The sequence below is a fragment of the Balaenoptera acutorostrata genome, chromosome 5 (genome assembly GCF_949987535.1).
Source record: "Balaenoptera acutorostrata chromosome 5, mBalAcu1.1, whole genome shotgun sequence".
In the NCBI taxonomy this organism is placed as follows: domain Eukaryota; kingdom Metazoa; phylum Chordata; class Mammalia; order Artiodactyla; family Balaenopteridae; genus Balaenoptera; species Balaenoptera acutorostrata.
In genome coordinates, this window is record NC_080068.1 from 42,428,014 (window position 1) to 42,447,309 (window position 19,296).

The 19,296-nt window shown below is 42.5% G+C and overlaps 1 protein-coding gene across 1 annotated transcript in view; it reads right to left on the reverse strand.

Moving 5' to 3' along the window:
- The window catches only part of CDS1 (CDP-diacylglycerol synthase 1), a 107,641-nt gene that overhangs the window by 80,483 nt on the left and 7,862 nt on the right, over nt 1-19,296 (reverse strand). The window contains exon 2 of the mRNA XM_057547047.1: nt 15,382-15,524. Within this exon, the coding sequence (XP_057403030.1) occupies nt 15,382-15,524 (143 nt within the window). The remainder of the gene's footprint in view (nt 1-15,381; nt 15,525-19,296) is intronic.

Consider the following 19,296-nt stretch of genomic DNA (forward strand, 5'->3'; position numbering starts at 1 on the left):
CATCAATTTTATACACATCAGTGTATACATGTCAATCCCAATTGCCCAATTCAGCACACCACCATCCCCACCCCACCGCGGTTTTCCCCCCTTGGTGTCCATACGTTTGTTCTCTACATCTGTGTCTCAAATTCTGCCCTGCAAACTGGTTCATCTGTACCATTTTTCTAGGTTCCACATACATGCGTTAATATATGATATTTGTTTTTCTCTTTCTGACTTACTTCACTCTGTATGACAGTCTCTAGATCCATCCACGTCTCAACAAATGACTCAATTTCGTTCCTTTTTATGGCTGAGTAATGTTCCATTGTATATATGTACCACCTCTTCTTTATCCATTCGTCTGTCGATGGGCATTTAGGTTGCTTCCATGACCTGGTTATTGTAAATAGTGCTGCAATTAACATTGGGGTGCATGTGTCTTTTTAAATTATGGTTTTCTCTGGGTATATGCCCAGTAGTGGGATTGCTGGATCATATGGTAATTTTATTTTTAGTTTTTTAAGGAACCTCCATATTGTTCTCCATAGTGGCTGTATCAATTTACATTCCCACCAACAGTGCAAGAGGGTTCCCTTTTCTCCACACCCTCTCCAGCATTTGTTGTTTGTAGATTTTCTGATGATACCCATTCTAACTGGTGTGAGGTGATACCTCATTGTAGTTTTGATTTGCATTTCTCTAATAATTAGTGATGTTGAGCAACTTTTCATGTGCTTCTTGGCCATCTGTATGTCTTCTTTGGAGAAATGTCTATTTAGGTCTTCTGCCCATTTTTGGATTGGGTTGTTTGTTTCTTTAATATTGAGCTGCATGAGCTGATTATATATTTTGGAGATTAATCCTTTGTCCGTTGATTTGTTTGCAAATATTCTCTCCCATTCTGAGGGTTCTCTTTTCGTTTTGTTTATGGTTTCCTTTGCTCTGCAAAAGCTTTGAAGTTTCATTAGGTCCCATTTGTTTATTTTTGTTTTTATTTCCATTTCTCTAGGAGGTGGATCAAAAAAGATCTTGCTGTGATTTATGTCAGAGTGTTCTTCCTATGTTTTCCTCTAAGAGTTTTATAGTGTCCAGTCTTACATTTAGGTCTTGAATCCATTTTGAGTTTATTTTTGTGTGTGGTGTTAGCAAGTATTCTAATTTCATTCTTTTACATGTAGCTGTCCAGTTTTCCCAGCACCACTTATTGAAGAGACTGTCTTTTCTCCATTGTATATCTTTGCCTCCTTTGTCATAGATTAGTTGACCATAGGTGCGTGGGTTTATCTCTGGGCTTTCTATCTTGTTCCATTGATCTATGTTTCTATTTTTGTGCCAGTACCATATTGTCTTGATTACTGTAGCTTTGTAGTATAGTCTGAAGTCAGGGAGTCTGATTCCTCCAGCTCCGTTCTTTTCCCTCAAGACTGCTTTGGCTATTTGGGGTCTTTTGTGTCTCCATACAAATTTTAAGATGATTTGTTCTAGTTCCGTAAAAAATGCCATTGGTAATTTGATAGGGATTGCATTGAATCTGTAGATTGCTTTGTGTAGTATAGTCATTTTCACAATATTGATTCTTCCAATCCAAGAACATGGTATATCTCTCCATCTGTGTCATCTTTAATTTCTTTCATCAGTGTCTTATAGTTTTCTGCATACAGGTCTTTTGTCTCCCTAGGTAGGTTTATTCCTAGGTATTTTATTCTTTTTGTTGCAATGGTAAATGGGAGTGTTTCCATAATTTCTCTTTCAGATTTTTCATCATTAGTGTATAGGAATGCAAGAGATTTCTGTGCATTAATTTTGTATCCTGCAACTTTACCAAATTCATTGATTAGCTCTAGTAGTTTTCTGGTGGCATTTTTAGGATTCTCTATGTATAGTATCATGTCATCTGCAAACAGTGACAGTTTTACTTCTTCTTTTCCAATTTGTATTCCTTTTATTTCTTTTTCTTCTCTGACTGCCGTGGCTAGGACTTCCAAAACTACGTTGAATAATAGTGGTGAGAGTGGACATTCTTGTCTCATTCCTGATCTTAGAGGAAATGCTTTCAGTTTTTCACCATTGAGAATGATGTTTGCTGTGGGTTTGTCATATATGGCCTTTATTATGTTGAGGTAGGTTCCCTCTATGCCCACTTTCTGGAGAGTTTTTATCATAAATGGGTGTTGAATTTTGTCAAAAGCTTTTTCTGTATCTATTGAGATGATCATATGGTTTTTATTCTTCAATTTGTTCATATGGTGTATCACATTGATTGATTTGCGTATATTGAAGAATCCTTGCATCCCTAGGAAAAATCCCATGTGATCGTGGTGTATGATCCTTTTAATGTGTTGTTGGATTCTGTTTGCTAGTATTTTGTTGAGGATTTTTGCATCTATATTCATCAGTGATATTGGTCTGTAATTTTCTTTTTTTGTAGTATCTTTGTCTGGTTTTGGTATCAGGGTGATGGTGGCCTCATAGAATGAGTTTGGGAGTGTTCCTTTCTCACTTGCAGAGCAAATTTAGACAACCTTGTCATTTGGCAATCCAGTCAAGAGAATGCATGAATAGTATCACTCTGCATAAATATAGATTAAAGAAATTACTCAAAACTATGCAATCAAAAAAAAAAAAAAAACTATGCAATCATTGACATATACTAGAAAAGAGGTTTATAAGTGTTTCAAAACACCAAGAAAATTGTTAATACGGCAATGTCAGGAAAAACTGACGAAGCTTCAGAAATGAGCAAAAGGGTCCCTGGCTGTCCTTGCAGTAGGCGTTAGGCATTACCTAGCAGTCCTGCTGAGGATTATCTGATACTAAAGAGGGATGCACCTTTGTTGTCTTAGTCAGATCAGGCCGCCATGACAAAAATACCATAGACCAGGTGACTTGTAAACAACAGAAGTTTACTTCTTGCAGTTTTGGAGGCTGGACGTCCAAGATCAGGGTGCCAGCATGGTTGAGTTCTTGTGAGGGCCCTCTTTCATGTTGTAGACTGCTGACTTCTCCTTGTATTCTCACTTAGTACAGAGCAGAGAGAGAAAACCAGCTCTCACATGACTCTTATAAGGTCACTAATCCAATTCATAAAGACTCCACCCTTGTGACCTCACCTCATCCTAATTACCTCCCAAAGGCCCCACCTCCTAATACCATCACATTGGAGGTAGGGGTTCAGTATTTGAATTTGTTGGGCAGGGTGAGGGGGGACACAAACATTGAGTCTATAGCAATTGCCTTTGATCCAATGAGGCTATTTTACAACTCTGTAGGGATGAAAGTTAATCTGTGGAAAACTGATAACCATGCACATGGTTCTTGTTCAAGGCAATGTAAGTGAATTTTGTCTGATAGAGAAGTCCTACTGTCTATTTGCTGTCTGCAAGCTGGAAGCTTAGGGAAGCTGGGTGTTGTAATTCCAGTACAAACCCAAAGGCCTGAGAACCAGGGAAGCCAATGGTGTAAATCCCCATCTGTGTCTGAAGGCCCAAGAACCAGGAGTGTGGATGTCCAAGGGTAGGAGAAGATGGATGCCCTAGCTCAAGCAAGAGAACAAATTCACTCGTCCTCCACTATTTTTTTCTATTAGGCCTTCAGAGGATTGAATGATGCTACCCGCATTGGTGAGGGCAATCTTCTTTACTCGGTCTACAGATTCAAATGCTAATCTCTTCTGGAAACACTCTCACAGACACACCAAGAAATAATGTCTTACCAGCTGTCTTGGCATTCCTTATCCCAGTCAAGCTGACACATAAAATTAACCATCACAGTGGTACAGCCGGGACCCAAGCCAGGTCCCACTCTTAATGGAAGAGTTTGTCAGCACTACTTCTGTCTTCTCCTGTGGTTCATCTTCAGCTACGAGCTGCTGAAGTGGTCTCCTTAGCCTTCCCTTGCAGCATCTCTACCTCCCCATCATCACCTTCTTGACCCCCTCATCGCTCCTCCTTTTCATACAGTACAATTTAGCTCTGTCCCAGCTGTCTCAGTTGTCCTTCCTACTCCTACTATTTCAAATATACAAAAGCCTTTATCCTGAAGATGACAAGCAAAAGATACTCCAATTACCAACCAATATTCATCCTCCTGGGAAGGGTGGTTGGAAGTGTGTGTATGGAGCAGGAGGGTAATTTTAAATAATAACGAATTTTGTTTTCCTATCAGATGTGTCTTTGTAAGTTAGTTTTGTTTTTGTTTTTCAAGGATTATTACTTCTCTTTTCCTGGTATTTGGTCGGTGGCTTAGTGCTTTGGTGATTGACTGGATATGAAGGATGATAGGAATGGATGTGTCAAGGATGACTACAAGGTCTTGACATTGGGGACGACAAGAGAATGGTCGTGTTTGCCAAAAGCAGGGAAATTGGAAAAAGCTGCTACTTCCTCCCTAACCCCAATGGAAATTAGTGGTGGGTGGGAACCGAGAATTTTATTTTGGACATGCACATTTTGAGATGATAGTAATACTCTGAAGTAAAACATTGAGGTAGTAGAAATTGTGTATGAGTATGGTGTAAGTGGAGGAAAAAAGATTGAAGATAAAAGACTTAGGAATTGACAGCATATAGGTGGGGGCTGGAGCAGAGAGACTGGAAAGACTCCCTCAAAGAATACATGCAAAATGTTGATTGAGTGAGGCAGGGCAAAGGGAAAGAATCCAAGACAACAACAAGCAAAGAAAGGACGGAGAGGTAAGAATCAGAATGTTACAACAATATGGAAGCCAAACAAGAAAAACATTCAACAAAAACAGTAGCTAACATTTATGAGCTTTTAATAATAGCATGCATTATTTCAGTTGAAATTCTCAATAACTATATGATTGAAGTACTGTTATTATACCTCTTCTCACTAATGAGGAAACTGACTTAGGAAGCTTACATAATTTGTCTGAAGTCATAGAGCTGGTAATCAAATCAAGACTATAGGACCCTAAAAATCCAAGTTCCTACACAATACTCTACAGGATGCATTTGAGAATCCAGAGTTTCTGTGCAATTATTTAATCCTCATTGCATACTAGGCTCTGTTACGTGTCTTTTATATACTTACTGAATTTTCCACACTCTGCAGATCTACTATCTCCAAATAAAATATAGAGAAGTGTTATGTAACTCACCCAAAACCACATGGTTAAGTAATGGAGCTGAGATTTGAACTCTGTCAGTCTGTTCCAGAGTTTATACAAAAAAAGGTTAAGGGGGTGGGGGGAAGCCATTATTCCATTTCAGCAGTTAAGAAACATCAAGCCCTTTCTCACTCTGCAATGTATTCCACGGGATGAAACTTTGAAAGCCAATGTCTTAACCTGTGTCAGCTGTCTCCTTACACTGTGTCCACCTTGCAGGCTCAGCCTCTCAGAAAATCCTAACATCTTATCCATTCCATGGTCTCCTGCTGCCTTTTCTCCTTTTTGTTCTTCTCAACCATTGCAGGGAACTTGAAGTTTCTGAAGGGCCCAATAGTCTTCGTTGAGCAGATTTTAGTTAATATTAGAAAATAGCTGACTGTCCTAATGTGGCAAAAATGTTAGTCATGTAGGTATTCTTTACTTCTTTCCTTCTCTATTTCTTTTCTCTCTGCTCAAAGCCGGACAAATAGTAAATATTTTCCATCACCTCTTAAACTAGTATTCTCTCCTCCCCTCACCAATGAATGGATAGGGGAGCAGTGGTTAAAGGGAAATTTTATGTTCTTATTATGAGCAGAAGGTAGGGTGGCCAGATTTAGCAAATAAAAATAAAGGATGCCCATTTGGATTTGAATTTCAGTTAAAAAATATTTTTTTTTTTAGTATAAGTATGTCCCATGCAGTATTTGGAACATACTTATACTAAAAATAAATATTCACTGTTTATCTGAAATTGAAATTTAACTAGGCATCCTGTATTTTATCTGGCAACTATACCAGACTATGAATTCAGATCATTATTTTTGGATTTGGCAATTCAAATTAATTCAACCCAGTAACTCATGGTACAAAATGAGAAGTGGTGCAAAATGTTGCATCTGAGAGGCTGTTCCATTTGAACTCACCTGGAGATATTTATAAACCACATTTCCTGAGTACTCTGATGCTATGGGCAAGGACACCCACATTCCCCAGGCAAAGGAGCATGGAGATGCAGCTAACACAGAATGAAATTTTATTTGTGCTGTAATTTGAATCTGGGTGACTTGCAGCTGTCTGGTTTCACAGTGAATTTGAGTATTCACTGGCTAAATCTATCTAATCGAAAATTAGGGTCATTTCTGAAATTTTCAAATTTATTTAAATCAAGTAAATAACTATTTGAAGTCCCTCCAGAGCCTTTCCTTTTTAGTTTTAAGCATCTGGTTTAAGTCTTGAGGTAACCTAATTGTCTACTTGGTTACCCACTTTCTCACTTTCTATATACTATACTAATTTCAGACCCTTTTTCTTATCTACAAAACTATTAAAAATATCTAATCATAAAGAAATGTGATTGCAGAGGATCAGCCAAGATGGCAGCATAGAAAGACCCTAAGTGCACCTCTTCTCATGGGCACACCAAAATTACAAATATTCACAGAGCAATCATCAATGAAAAAGATTGGAACCTGCCAGAAAAGACTATCTACAACTAAAATTATAAAGAAGGAACCCCAAGACAGGTGGGATGGGTGGAGTTGAGGTATAGTCAAGTCCCATACTGCCAGGTGGGTGACCCACAAACAGGAGAATAACTACAACTGCAGAGGTTCTCTCTAAGGAGTGATGGGTCTAACTCCACATCAGGTTACCGAGCCCAAGGGTCCTGCACCAAGAAGATGAACCTCAGAACGTTTGGCTTTGAAGGGCAGCGGGGCTTACTTTTGAAAGACCCAGAGGGCTGTGGGACATAGAAACTCCACTCTTAAGGGCACGCACAAAATCTCATATGCTCTGGGACCCAGGGCAGAAGCAGTAATTCGAAAACAGCCTGGGTCAGACCTACCTGCTAATCTTGGTGAGTCTCTAAGAGAAGCATGAGGCAACTGGAGCTTAACCTGGGGACACAGACATTGGCAGAAGCCATTATTGGGAGTTTGTTCTACCACATGGACACTGGGGCTGGCAAGCACCATTCTGGAATCCTCCCTTTAGCATACTGACCTTGGGACCCAGCCCCACTCCCTGCCTACCACCTGTAGGCACCAGTACTGGGGCACCTCAGGCCAAGCAACTAACTGGGCAGGCACACAGTCCCACCCACCAGAAGAGAGCCTGCCTTAAAACTCCCTGAGCCCACAGCTTCCCCTGGGCACAGCCCTGCCCACCAGAGAGTCCAGGACCTGGTCCCACACACTAGTGTGCAGGCACTAGACTCCAGACCCCTAGCGCCCTGCAGCCAGAGACCCTACGACCCAGCTCCATCCACCAGTGGGCAGGTATCAACCCCAAAATACCAAGCCCCAACCACCATGAAGCCTGGCTAGCCTTGGGACCAGCCTAACCCACCAGCAGGCAGACACCAGCTCCAGGACAACAATAGCTCCACAGCCTGCAGACCCAGCCCACCAATCAGCAGGCCAACACCTGCCCCAGGACTGGCTGGGCCCTGACCCCACCTACAAGAAGGCCAAAACAAGCTTCAGGACACCCTGGACCCTACAGCCAGCTGTGTCAGGAACTGCCCCCCCCATCAGTGGTCCAACACCAGCTATGGGACCCCTGGGCCCTGCAGCCAGACCCCAGAACCTGGCTCTGCCAGTGGGCTGGCACTAGACCCAGGTCTGGTTTTACACTCTGGTGGGCAGACACCAGCACTGGGATCTCCTGGACCCTGAATCGGCCCATCAGCCAGCAGCTGGCAGGCTCCACATGAGGCATGCCCTGGCAACCAACCAGACCAGGGGCCAACCAAGCCTACCAAACCAAACACAATTGTCAGTCCACCACAACAGAAGGATCCACACAGCCCAAAGAGGGGGCACCTATAGCATATAACTCTGGTAACCAGAGGGGAGTGCACTGCTGGGATGCATAGGACATCTCCTACAAAAGGCCACTTCTCCAAGGCAGGACAATGTAACCAACCTACCACATATATATTAAAAAAAAACCCAGTAAATTAGGCAAAATGAGGCAACAAAGGAATATTCCAAATGAAGGGAACTAAGTGAAGAGGAGATAGGCAATCTACCCAAGAAAGAGTTCAGGGTGTCGATCAAGAAGATGATCAAAGAACTCCAGAGGATACACAGAGCAAGAAGTTAGAAGTTTTAAACAAATAGTTGGAAAATATAAAGAAGAACCAAACAGAGATGAAGAATACAGTAATTGAAATGAAAAATACACTAGAAGCAATCAACAGTAGATTAAATGATACAGAGGAATGGATCTGCAAGCTGGAAGACAGTAGTGGAAATCACTGAAGATGAACAGAGAAACGAAAAAAGAATAAAAACAAATGAGGACAGTTTGAGACCTCTGCGACAACCTCAAGCGTACTAACATTCACATTATAAGAGTCCCAGAAGAAAGAGAGAAAGGGGCAGAGAACATATTAGACATAAGGGCTGAAAACTTCCCAAACCTGGGAAAGGAAACAGATTTCCAAGTTCAGAAAGCACAGAGTCCCATACAGGATCAACCCAAAGAGGAACATGCCAAGACACATTGTAACTAAAATGGCAAAAATTAAAGATAAAGAGAGACTATTAAAAGCAACAAGGAAAAGCAGTAAGTTATATAAAAAGGAACTCCCACAAGGCTATTAGCTGACTTTTCAGCAGAAACTCTGAAGTCCAGAAGGGAGTGTCACAATATACATAAAATGATGGAAGAGAAAAACCTACAACCAAGAATATTCTACACAGCAAGTCTCTTGTTCAGATTTCATGGAGAGATCAACAAACAAAATCTAAAAGAGTTTGGCACCACCAAATGAGTTTATAAACAATGTTAAAGGAACTTCTCTAAGCAAAAAGTAAAGGCCATGAGAAACATAAAAATTACAAATGAAAAAGCTCATCAGTAAAGGCAAATATACAGTAAAGTTAGAAAATCAACCACATACAAAGGTAGTAGGAAGGTTAGCAGACAAAAGTAGTAAAATCATCTATATCCAGGATAAGCAGATAAGGGATACACAAAACAATTAGATGTAAAATATATTGTCAAAAACTGTAATTGCGAGGAGAGGAGAGTACAAACACAGTTTTCATAAAAAGCGTTTGAAATTAAAAGTTTATCAACTTAAAGAAATCACAGAGCTATATATAGATATGATTGTTATAACAATCATACATATGTAGATAGATAGCTAGATGGATAGATAGATATAAATATCTGTGATTTTTTTATATCTATGTATAAATCTCATGGTAAACACAAGCCAAAAATCAATAATAGATACACACACAAAAACGAGAAAAGAATCCAGACATAACACTAAAGATAGTCATCAAATCATACAAGAACAGAAGAAGAAGGGAGCAAAAACGAACCACAGAAACAGCCCCCAAACAATTAACAAAATAGCAATAAGAACATATGTATCAATAGGTACTTTCAGTGTAAATAGACTAAATGCTCCAATCAAAATACATAGAGTGACTGAATGGATACAAAAACAAGGCCTGTATATATGCTGCCTGTAAGAGACTCACTTTAAATCTAAAGACACACACAGACTGAAAGTGAAGGGATGGAAAAAGCTATTCAATGCAAATGGAAATCAAAAGAAAGCTAGGGTAGCAATACTTGAATCAGACAAAATAGACTTTAAGACTGTTACAAGAGAAAAAGAATGACATTACATAATGATATAATCAAGGGATCAATCCAAGAAGAAGATATAACAGTTGTAAATACATATCCACCCAACATAGAAGCACCTAAATACACAAAGCAAATAGTAACAGACATAAAGGGAGAAACTGACAGTAACACAATAATAGTAGTGTGTTAATGATAATAACCCAACTTACATCAATGGACAGATCATCCAGACAGAAAGTCAATAAGAATACACTGGTCTTAAATGACACATTAGGCCAAATGGATTAATAGATATATATATAGAACATTCCATCCAAAAGCAGCAGAATATACATTCTTTTCAAGTGCACATGGATCATTCTCCAGGATAGATCACATGCTGTACATGCTAGGCCACAAAACAAGCCTCAGTAAATTTAAGAAACTTGAAATCACATCAAGCATTTTTTCCAACGACAACACTATGAGACCAGAAATCAATTAGAGGAAAAAAATTCAGAAAATACAAACACGTGAAAGCTAAACAATATGGCACTAAACAACCAATGGATCACTGAAAAAATCAAAGAGGAAGTAAATAAATACCTGGAGACAAATGGAAATGAAAACACAATGATGCAAAAGCTATGTGACACAGAAAAAGCAATTCTAAGAGGAAAGTTTAGAGCAGTACAAGCTGACCTCAGGAAACAAGAAAAATCTCAAATAAACAACCTAACCTTACACCTAAAGGAACTAGAAAAAGGAGAACAAAGCCCAAAGTTAGTAGAAGGAAAGAAATCATAAAGGTCAGAGCAGAAACAAATGAAATAGAGACTAAAAAAACAGCAGAAAAGATCAATGAAACTAAGAGCTGGTTCTTTGAAAAGATAAACAAAATTGATAAACCTTTAGCCAGACTCATCAAGAAAAAAAAGAGAGAGGATCCAAGTCAATAAAATCAGACATGAAAAAGAAGTCACAACCGATACCACAGAAATACAAAGGATCATAAGAGACTACTATGAACTACTCTATGCCAATAAAGTGGACAACCTAGAAATGGACAAATTTCTAGAAGTGTACAAACGCCCAAGACTAAACCAGGAAGAAATATAAAATATGAACAGCCCAATTACCAGTAATAAAATTGAATCAGTAGTTTTAAAAAACTCCTGATGAACCAAAGGCCAGGACCAGATGGTGTCACAGGTGATTTCTACCAAACAACTGGAGAAGAATTAACACTTATCCTTCCCAAACTATTCTAAAAAATTGCAGAGGAAGGAACACTTCCAAACTAATTTCACAAAGCCAGCATCACTGGGATACCAAAATCAGACAAAGGTATCACACAAAAAAGAAAATCATAGGCCAATATCACTGATGAACATAGATGCAAAAATCCTCAATAAAATATCATCAAACTGAATTCAACCATACATTAAAAGGATCATACACCATGATCAAGTGGGATTTATCCCAGGGATTCAAGGATGATTAAATATCCACAAATCAATCAATATGATACATCACATTAACAAATTAAAGAATAACAATCATATGATCATCTCAATAGATGCAGAAAAAGCTTCTGACAACATTCAACATCCATTTATGATAAAAATTCTCCACAAAGTGAGTATAGAGAGAATATATCTCAACACAATACAGGCCATATATGATAAGCCGCAGCTAACAACATACTTAACAGTGAAAAGCTGAAAGCATTTCATCTAAGATCAGGAATAAGACAAAGATGCTAAGCTGAGGCAGGGAAAGGCCCTTGGAGGAACCATCACTGCTTCCCTCATGATGAGAAGACCTGGCAAAATTATGAAGTAAGCAAAGTGATGAAAAACACCCTTTGTTTTTTGTCCTTGGGTTGTGCCACAATCCAACGGGATCCCTCATTTGGGGGACTCCAGGTAGACCTACCCCATAAAAGCCTATTGAATCCAGAAGCTCCCAAGTTTTCCCTTCAGCCTACCAAGGCTTAATTATCCTAGCTATTAACTAAAGCATGAAAGTGATCATATTGACTATAGATACACGACAGGATAATGGAAGAGAGTATATAAATGAACACTCATTTACTGTTTATCCTTTTGGGAAATGCTGACATGTTTAATGAGCCTCACTCCAACCCAGCAGCACTTAACCTTTTTAAAGTCACAGGCTCTGCTGAGAATCCAATGGAAGAAAAACGCCAAAACACACAAAACCTATTTTGGGGGCTCATGAAACCACTGAGGCATCCAGCCTCAGCCCAGAACCCCTGCTCCAATTGCTAGGACAGCTAAGGAAGGTAATTTGAAGGCTGTTTAAGGCCTGTGTCCCTAAAATCACTTCTCCCTGTTGGCTACTTCCTGCCTGTACACAAAGCTGATCGTGCGGCCAACCTAAAAAACACCAGAATTATTAACAAGTACCTCTTTCCCACTGGTTGAAGAGACCTTAGGGGTAACAGACCAGAACCCAGTGATAGGAACAAAATGTTCAAAGAATGGAGACAAGAAGCAGTGAGAGTAACCTGGGCGGGGTGTGGTGGCGGACAGATTTTGACATGGCAACAGCATATCTTGTGGGCAGAGAGGCACAAAATCCCCATTCCCTGTTAAATAGGATCTGACTACCACCAGAGTGAGGTGGATGAGCCCGGGCCAAGGGGGAGACTGACACCCACATCCCCGTCACGGCCACCTGGGTACATCCCTGGGCAATGCTATCCGATCCATCCCCACTCCAGAGCCACCCATGAGCCCGGTGCCCAAACCACTGCTGTGTAAGTCGGTGCCTCTCAAGGCAGTGTCACCTGAGGGTGTCCAGCAGGGCTCAGGCATCAGAAGGACATTCCCACAAGCCCTGACTGCCCCTTACCAGCTCTGGATCTTGGGCAAATGAGTCCGCCCTGCATTCTGCCTCCTCAGATGCAAAATGCAGACGATACCAGGACAAGTCCACAGTCCCTCATCAAAACCCAAGGGTCAGATGTGCTTCAAGGTTCAGAATTGTTCAGATTTGATAAAGGTAATAGAGTGCCTATGCATTATGGTAATACCCATGGTGGGTCTGTCACACAACACATCAATACGAACATTCAGACTGAAAAGGATAAACAGTTTAGGTCAGATATTGCCACCAAATGCATTCATTGGGTTAAGCTTCCCCTCTACTTAGTTATGAAATAATTTTGTTTGCAAAGTTTTGCTGTTGTTCAAAACAGCCGTGAAGACATTAAGGCCCTGTAGGATTATTGTTGTGTGGATTAAAACAGTTACAACACCCACCTCCTCTAGCCATCCCTGCACCTCAGGCCCACTTCGGTCCTGGCATTCATCACACTGAGTTACAATTCTCCTAGGTCTGTCTCCTCTTCTAGATCGTGAGCATCTTGTGGGCAGGAATGATAGCTTGCTCACTCACCTGTGTATTCCCAGCATCTGGCCCATGCTGGGCCCATGTCCATAAATGTGTGCAAAACACAAGTTAGTTAGTCATCTAAATCTCTCCACCTGCCTGCCTCCAAGCAGGTGGAAAAGCGCACCCCAGAAGTGCTCCCTCACTTGCTCCTGAACCCGGGTACACATCAGAACATCAATCTGCCTATTCAGCATCATCACGACGGTGCGGGAACCTCCTTGGCACTTTCAAATACTTTTTTCATAAACCCAATTCATGTCCACTAGGAATGGCCCTGACCAGGGAGAGACTTGGGAGATAAGAACTTTTGCTAATCAGCAAAGCTATACCTGAGTCCAGACTCTTGCCTCCAGCCTTTAGACTGAAGAAGCACCTGGCAGCCCCAGGGGGCCAAGGAGGCCCACCTGTCTGTTTGCTTCTCTGGGAGCTGCTCCCACACTTCGCGCAGTCTGGGCACAGCGCCAATGCGAGCTCTGCTTTCAGGACTTTGCATCTCTCTTTCTCTGTGAAGACTCCAAGCCTGCCCGGGTTTGGAAGCCTCTCTGCTGCCTCTTCACACTTATCTCTGAATGAGAGAAACCCAGCCCGGCTCCCCTGAGCAAGGCTGAATGAGCCCCGAGATCTAAACTGGCACGAGCTACAGCTTGAGGACCACTCGTGCTAAAATGGAAAAGGACTTGGAGAGCGCAGCGCCTTTTCAAGAGAACGGAGAGGAAGATTCAACAGCGGGAGGAACTGAAACAGCCACTGGGATTACTGTCCTAGGTGAGGGTGGTCACCTGTGTCACCTGGTCACCTTTGTCACATGGCCACATTGACAGGATGCAGGTTAGAATTAAGCCCACTGCCACCCATCGGATGCACAGTGAACATCTAGAGCGTCTCCCCAGTGGTTGTCATCTCTTGGTGGGTCGGAATCATTTACAAGGGTCCTTGTATCTCAGGTAGCAGAGGAGCCTGGGTCCAGGACGCCCCTAAAGTGTGCCTTGTCCCAGGCAGAGCTGCACTGTGTCCCCGCCTGCCTGGTCTAAGAAGTATCTGCTCCTCAGCAAATGAAGACGACTGGAAAGCCCCGACCCTCAGAGATGAAAGGGGCCCGAGAGAAGGGCTCCACCGACCTCCATTCTTTGAATGGACACGTTTCCTGAACGCGGTCACGTCTATACAGCGGATTTCCTGCACCAACTCGCTGTCTGGTCCTGGGAGCGATAATAATGATGCCACCGCTACTGGTACCGGGGCTGCCTTCCCGGAGGGGAAGATCGGGCAGGGGAGGCGCTGAGGCTGCGCAGTTGGCTGCCACACCTGAGTCCCCTCTGCAGTCCTAAGAAAGGTTTCAGGGCCCTCTTCCAAGCAGGTGGAGGTTTCTGCCTAGGGCTGTTTGTTTGAGGCTTTCTCCTGGGTTTTCTTCACCTCTTCTGAACAGCCTTCCACCCCAGGGATGATCCAAGCACCTACCCCCACCCCGCCCCGGGGAAACAAGCTCACTCCACACCACAAAGCATTCCGGGTCTGGGTCCGGGTCCGATCACAGGTTCTCCTTCCGCTTTAACTCTCCTCTCTCCAGTGAAACTCCCACCCCCTCGGGATCAGCCCTGTGTAAGAAGCTGTGTGCTGAGAGAGGAGCCCCTGCAGCTATTCCCATTCCCCAAATGCTGCCTCTTATCAACCCTAAGGAATCTCGGGCTAGTGGAATTGGAGGCAATGTAACAGCCTTGCACCTGTTCTGAGACGGGGCACGTGTGTGGGGATGTGACATTAAACTGCTAGGGACACAGCATCACTCCCAGGTCACCTGCCTCCGGGTCAGAGCACCTCCAACCACAGGGTATAAGAGCTACCCGTGGCACCTGTTAAAATGCAGAGTCCGGGTTGCTCCCAGAGGTTCTCATCCTTTAGGGCCTGGGTGGAGCTCCTGTCTGGGTAGAGCCCCCTGATCTGCACGTTGCACGAGCAGCTCAGATGACCCCCAATACACAGTCCGCAGACCAGCCTGAGAACTACTGCCTCGCTCATTACCTATGTCTGCTTCTCAGTTTCTACCCCTTCCCGCTTCTGAAAACTGCCCCTCACAAATGTTTTCCCGCAAAGAGCTGGGGGAAGTTGGTAGGGGAAAGGTGGCCCCCGAGGTTTTCCATGAGGACAATGTAGCCAGAAGTACCCCAACTAATACTGGATACTTAAGTATATACAGATGCAATTGTCTTGAATTTGCTTCAATCTAATCCGAAAGGGGGGGGGGAGCTATAAAGGACATTGCTAGGATACCTGATGACATTCGGCTATCCACTGTGGATTAGATAATATCAAGGTTGGGACTTCCCTGGTGGTCCAGTGGTTAAGACTCTGTGCTTCCAAAGCAGCGGGGGTCAGTTCCATTCCTGGTGGGTGAATTACGATCCCATATGCTGCTGGGCATCGCAAAAAAAAAAAAACCGATAATATCAAGGTTAAATTCCTGGTTTTGAACATTGTACTGTGGTTGTATTCTTATTGTTAGGAAATACATACTGAAGTATTTAGAGATAAAAGGACACAATATCTCCGACTTATTCTCAAATGGCTCAGAAAAAATAGTAGTCACACATATGTATACATATACACATAGAGAATATGATAAAGCCAATGGGATAAGATGGAAATTGTTCAGTCTGCGTAGAGTAAATGGGAGTTCCCTGTACTGTTCTTACAACTGTTCTATGTATCTGAAATTATATATCAAAGTAAAAAGTTACCAAAAAAAAAAAAATCCCCAGGTGAGGGGTGGGTGTGGGGATAGAGACTCCATTCTCTTTACTTTTATGTATGTTTGAAATTTTCTATCATTAAAACAATTCCCTGTACCAAGCCTCAGGTATGGTTTGAGTGGCACCGACCCTGGGCTGCTGGGAGCCTAGACACCCTCCACAACATCACGGGCAATGACCTGTGAGCTAGGAGTACCACCTGGATTAGCGGTAAGGTCCTCCACGTTGTCCTCCCAACTCCCAACACTTAGCGATACACCTTCACAATCTGACTTTTCCAATGTTATTTTTTTCTGATGATTAATATCAAATCTTTCGGGGGGAATCTTACATAAAGGCAATTATAAACTAGAAAATAAAAATCACCTTTTAGACACACATTGCCTCTATCACAAAAGAAGTTTTTATTAGGACAGGTGATTTACTTTCAACCCCAGAACTTAGATTGGGCCCTAATACCTTTCCTTACATGATTTAGGATATAAATTTAAGCCAGAATGACTGACTGATTTTTTCAAAGTTCTCATTCAGTTAAAATAGAAAAGGATAGAAGCTGAAGATTATATGAATCATATGATAACAAGAAAATGCATATGCAGAGATGATATTAAAAATATTTGAGTACACCATAGGGAACTATATTCAATATCTTATAATAACCTATAATGGAAAAGAATCAAAAAAGGAATATATATATATATATATATATATATATATATATCTCCAAATTACTTTGCTGTATATGTGAAAGTAACACAATATTGTAAATCAACTATACTTCAATTAAAAAAAAACTGACAACCCACAAGGGCACCAACCAATCAAAACCAATCAATCAGAACAGATTTATTTTTAGATTTAAGCCGTGCAACTGAGCCAGGTATTGGCCCTTTAGCTCTTGGATTGTTGGGAATTCCAGGAGCACCAGGGAAGGCACAGTTATCCAATGATTTTAACCACTGGGCGAACACTGACTGACTACCAGCTCTGTGCAGGAAGGAATATTAGCTCTAATAACTATGCTTTATTCCAACCCTCCTGGGAGCTCTGCCAAGTTTAGGTTCATACCCAGTCTATGCTCAGACGGTAGCTCCAGATGGAGTCAAGACCCTGGAGTAATTCAAGCAGAGCTCAAAAATGTTAATGACTCACCCACTTGTCAGGAGCTAGGGAGCCAAACACAATGGATTTGGGGGTGGGAGATGGGAGGGGGAGATATGTGGGCATTATTCACACTTGCTAATAAATACCTTCTTTTGCTTATAGAGACTCTAGGGCAAAACAAATGCTTTCAGGGACACTCCAGTGACTCACAGGCTGAGAATAGAGACGATCTTCATTGTAACCATCTGCAAAAGCTTCTTATGAATGTATTTATTAGAGGAGGGAATCGACAAACTACTCCAGGAAAGGTACATTTTAGAAATTCATTTCTAATTTCATGCATAGAACTTTTAAAGAAGTTAAGAGTATTTTCCACTTCTACTCATGCCAAGAGAACATTAAGTTGGATACACTACTTGGGGAAAATCACAGCTGTTCCTCTGAGTTATAAAAGGTAGGAGGGTAGAGACCAGGTCTCTGTTTTTTTACACAGTGCCTGGCTCAAGACCATAGGAAATTAATTGCCTGCTTGATAAATGTTTTTTGACGATGAGGTGGAGGATGCTTTGGGAGATGGCCTTGCTCATTCAGGTCACAGGCTGCATTTACAGTCATTGTCTCTTTAGGGAACCGAGCTAAAACCCATACAGCCAAATTGCGAGGGCATGATGGTATTCATACAACAGACAGTGATACAGGAAGAAAACAAATTTAAACCTGAGTTCTAAACTCTATTCTTGTACCTCTTCATTTCCAAGTCCACTGGTATTTGATTTTTTGTTTTTTTTCCATTTTAAGGGCTGGGCTTCCCTGGTAGCGCAATGGTTGGGAAGCCGCCTGCCAATGCAGGAGACACGGGTTCGAGCCCTGGTCCAGGAGGATCCCAAGTGCCGCAGAGCAACCAAGCCCGTGCGCCACAACTACTGAGGCTCGGGCGCCTAGAGCCCGTGCTCCGCAACAAGAGAAGCCACCGAAGTGAGAAGCCCACGCACCGCAATGAAGAGTAGCCCTGGCTCGCCGCAACTAGAGAAAGCCCGCGTGCAGCAGCGAAAACCCAACGCAGCCAAAAATGAATAAATAAATTGATTTTTTTTAAAAAAAGAGTACCTGCTGGGTGAGATTAAGTGGACTTTTTTTTTTAAGTGGACTTTTAAATGCCCTTTTAAGTAAAATTTGAGGCAAGAGAACAGAAATCTGACCGTGACGTCATCACTGACGTTCTGCGTCACCTGAACAATGAAGACAATGACCAGCCAAGAAAACCATTCATCAGCCTGAGGAAAGTGTGTCACCATGGAAAACCTTGGTAAAGAACACATTCTAAGTCACTCACTGTCCATCTTTTTCTTTTTAAATCCATTCTCCCACAAGGCATTTAACACTTCCCTGTGCCCAGAGCAACCTTCCCCAGCCCCGTCTCACCCCATAAAAACCCAGAGGACCGATAGAGAATTCGGCAAGCTCCCCACGGAGGTCAGGGTGACTCCCAGGTGGACACGGGTGCAGAGGGGCATGCAGGTTCCTGGGGCACTGAGAAAGGCTTCTCTCTCCCCAGTTCTTTCCCCAAAATCACATGGAAAGTTCTCTTACAGGGGCAAAAACATCTTTAAAGAAACATGAAAACTTTCCTTAGAAAGAAAGGCCACACAAAGATTAAACTCATTCACTCGTCTTCTCCTGCATCCATTCCCCCAGCACAGTGTGTGTTGAGCAGAGGCCATTGCCAGGCTCTGGGGAGGCAGATGTGCTACGGGAGAGCGCAGAGCCTCACGGAAAAGGCAGACATTTACACCTCGCTGAAATGACAGCAGGACTGGAGACAAGCGGAGCGGGTAGGGAGTAGAGGGGAAGAGCGTGCTAAAATATGAAATCAGAGCCTTTCCAGGGAATGGAGGGGACACCAAAGAGGGAAGGTCATGAGAGGGAGTAAAGGCAGGCCCGGGAGCAGAGGTGTGGGCTGTCCCAGCAGCCATGCCCTCTGCTCCCTTCCCCCAGAGCCTGGGTTGTGTTTGGCTCTTAACCCCCACCTCATGTGGCATGTGGCTCAGTGGCTAACACTGATTAGCCTGAATCCCTTGCCAGTGATGGTTTAACAAGGGACTTGGGACACAATCCTGCAAGTGAGACTTGAGGAGACATCAGCTGTGAGATGACCAGGAGAGAGTTTCTCTCTGATGAGACTTCAGGAAGGGGCAGCCTCTCTCTTCTTCTGTAGGACACTGTTGTAACTCCTGGAACTCTGGCAGCCATCTTGTAACCACAAGGAAAACTAAATTCCACAAGGCCATCATGGCAGAAGTGAAACCTGCACTTTGATGTTATTACTGAGTCA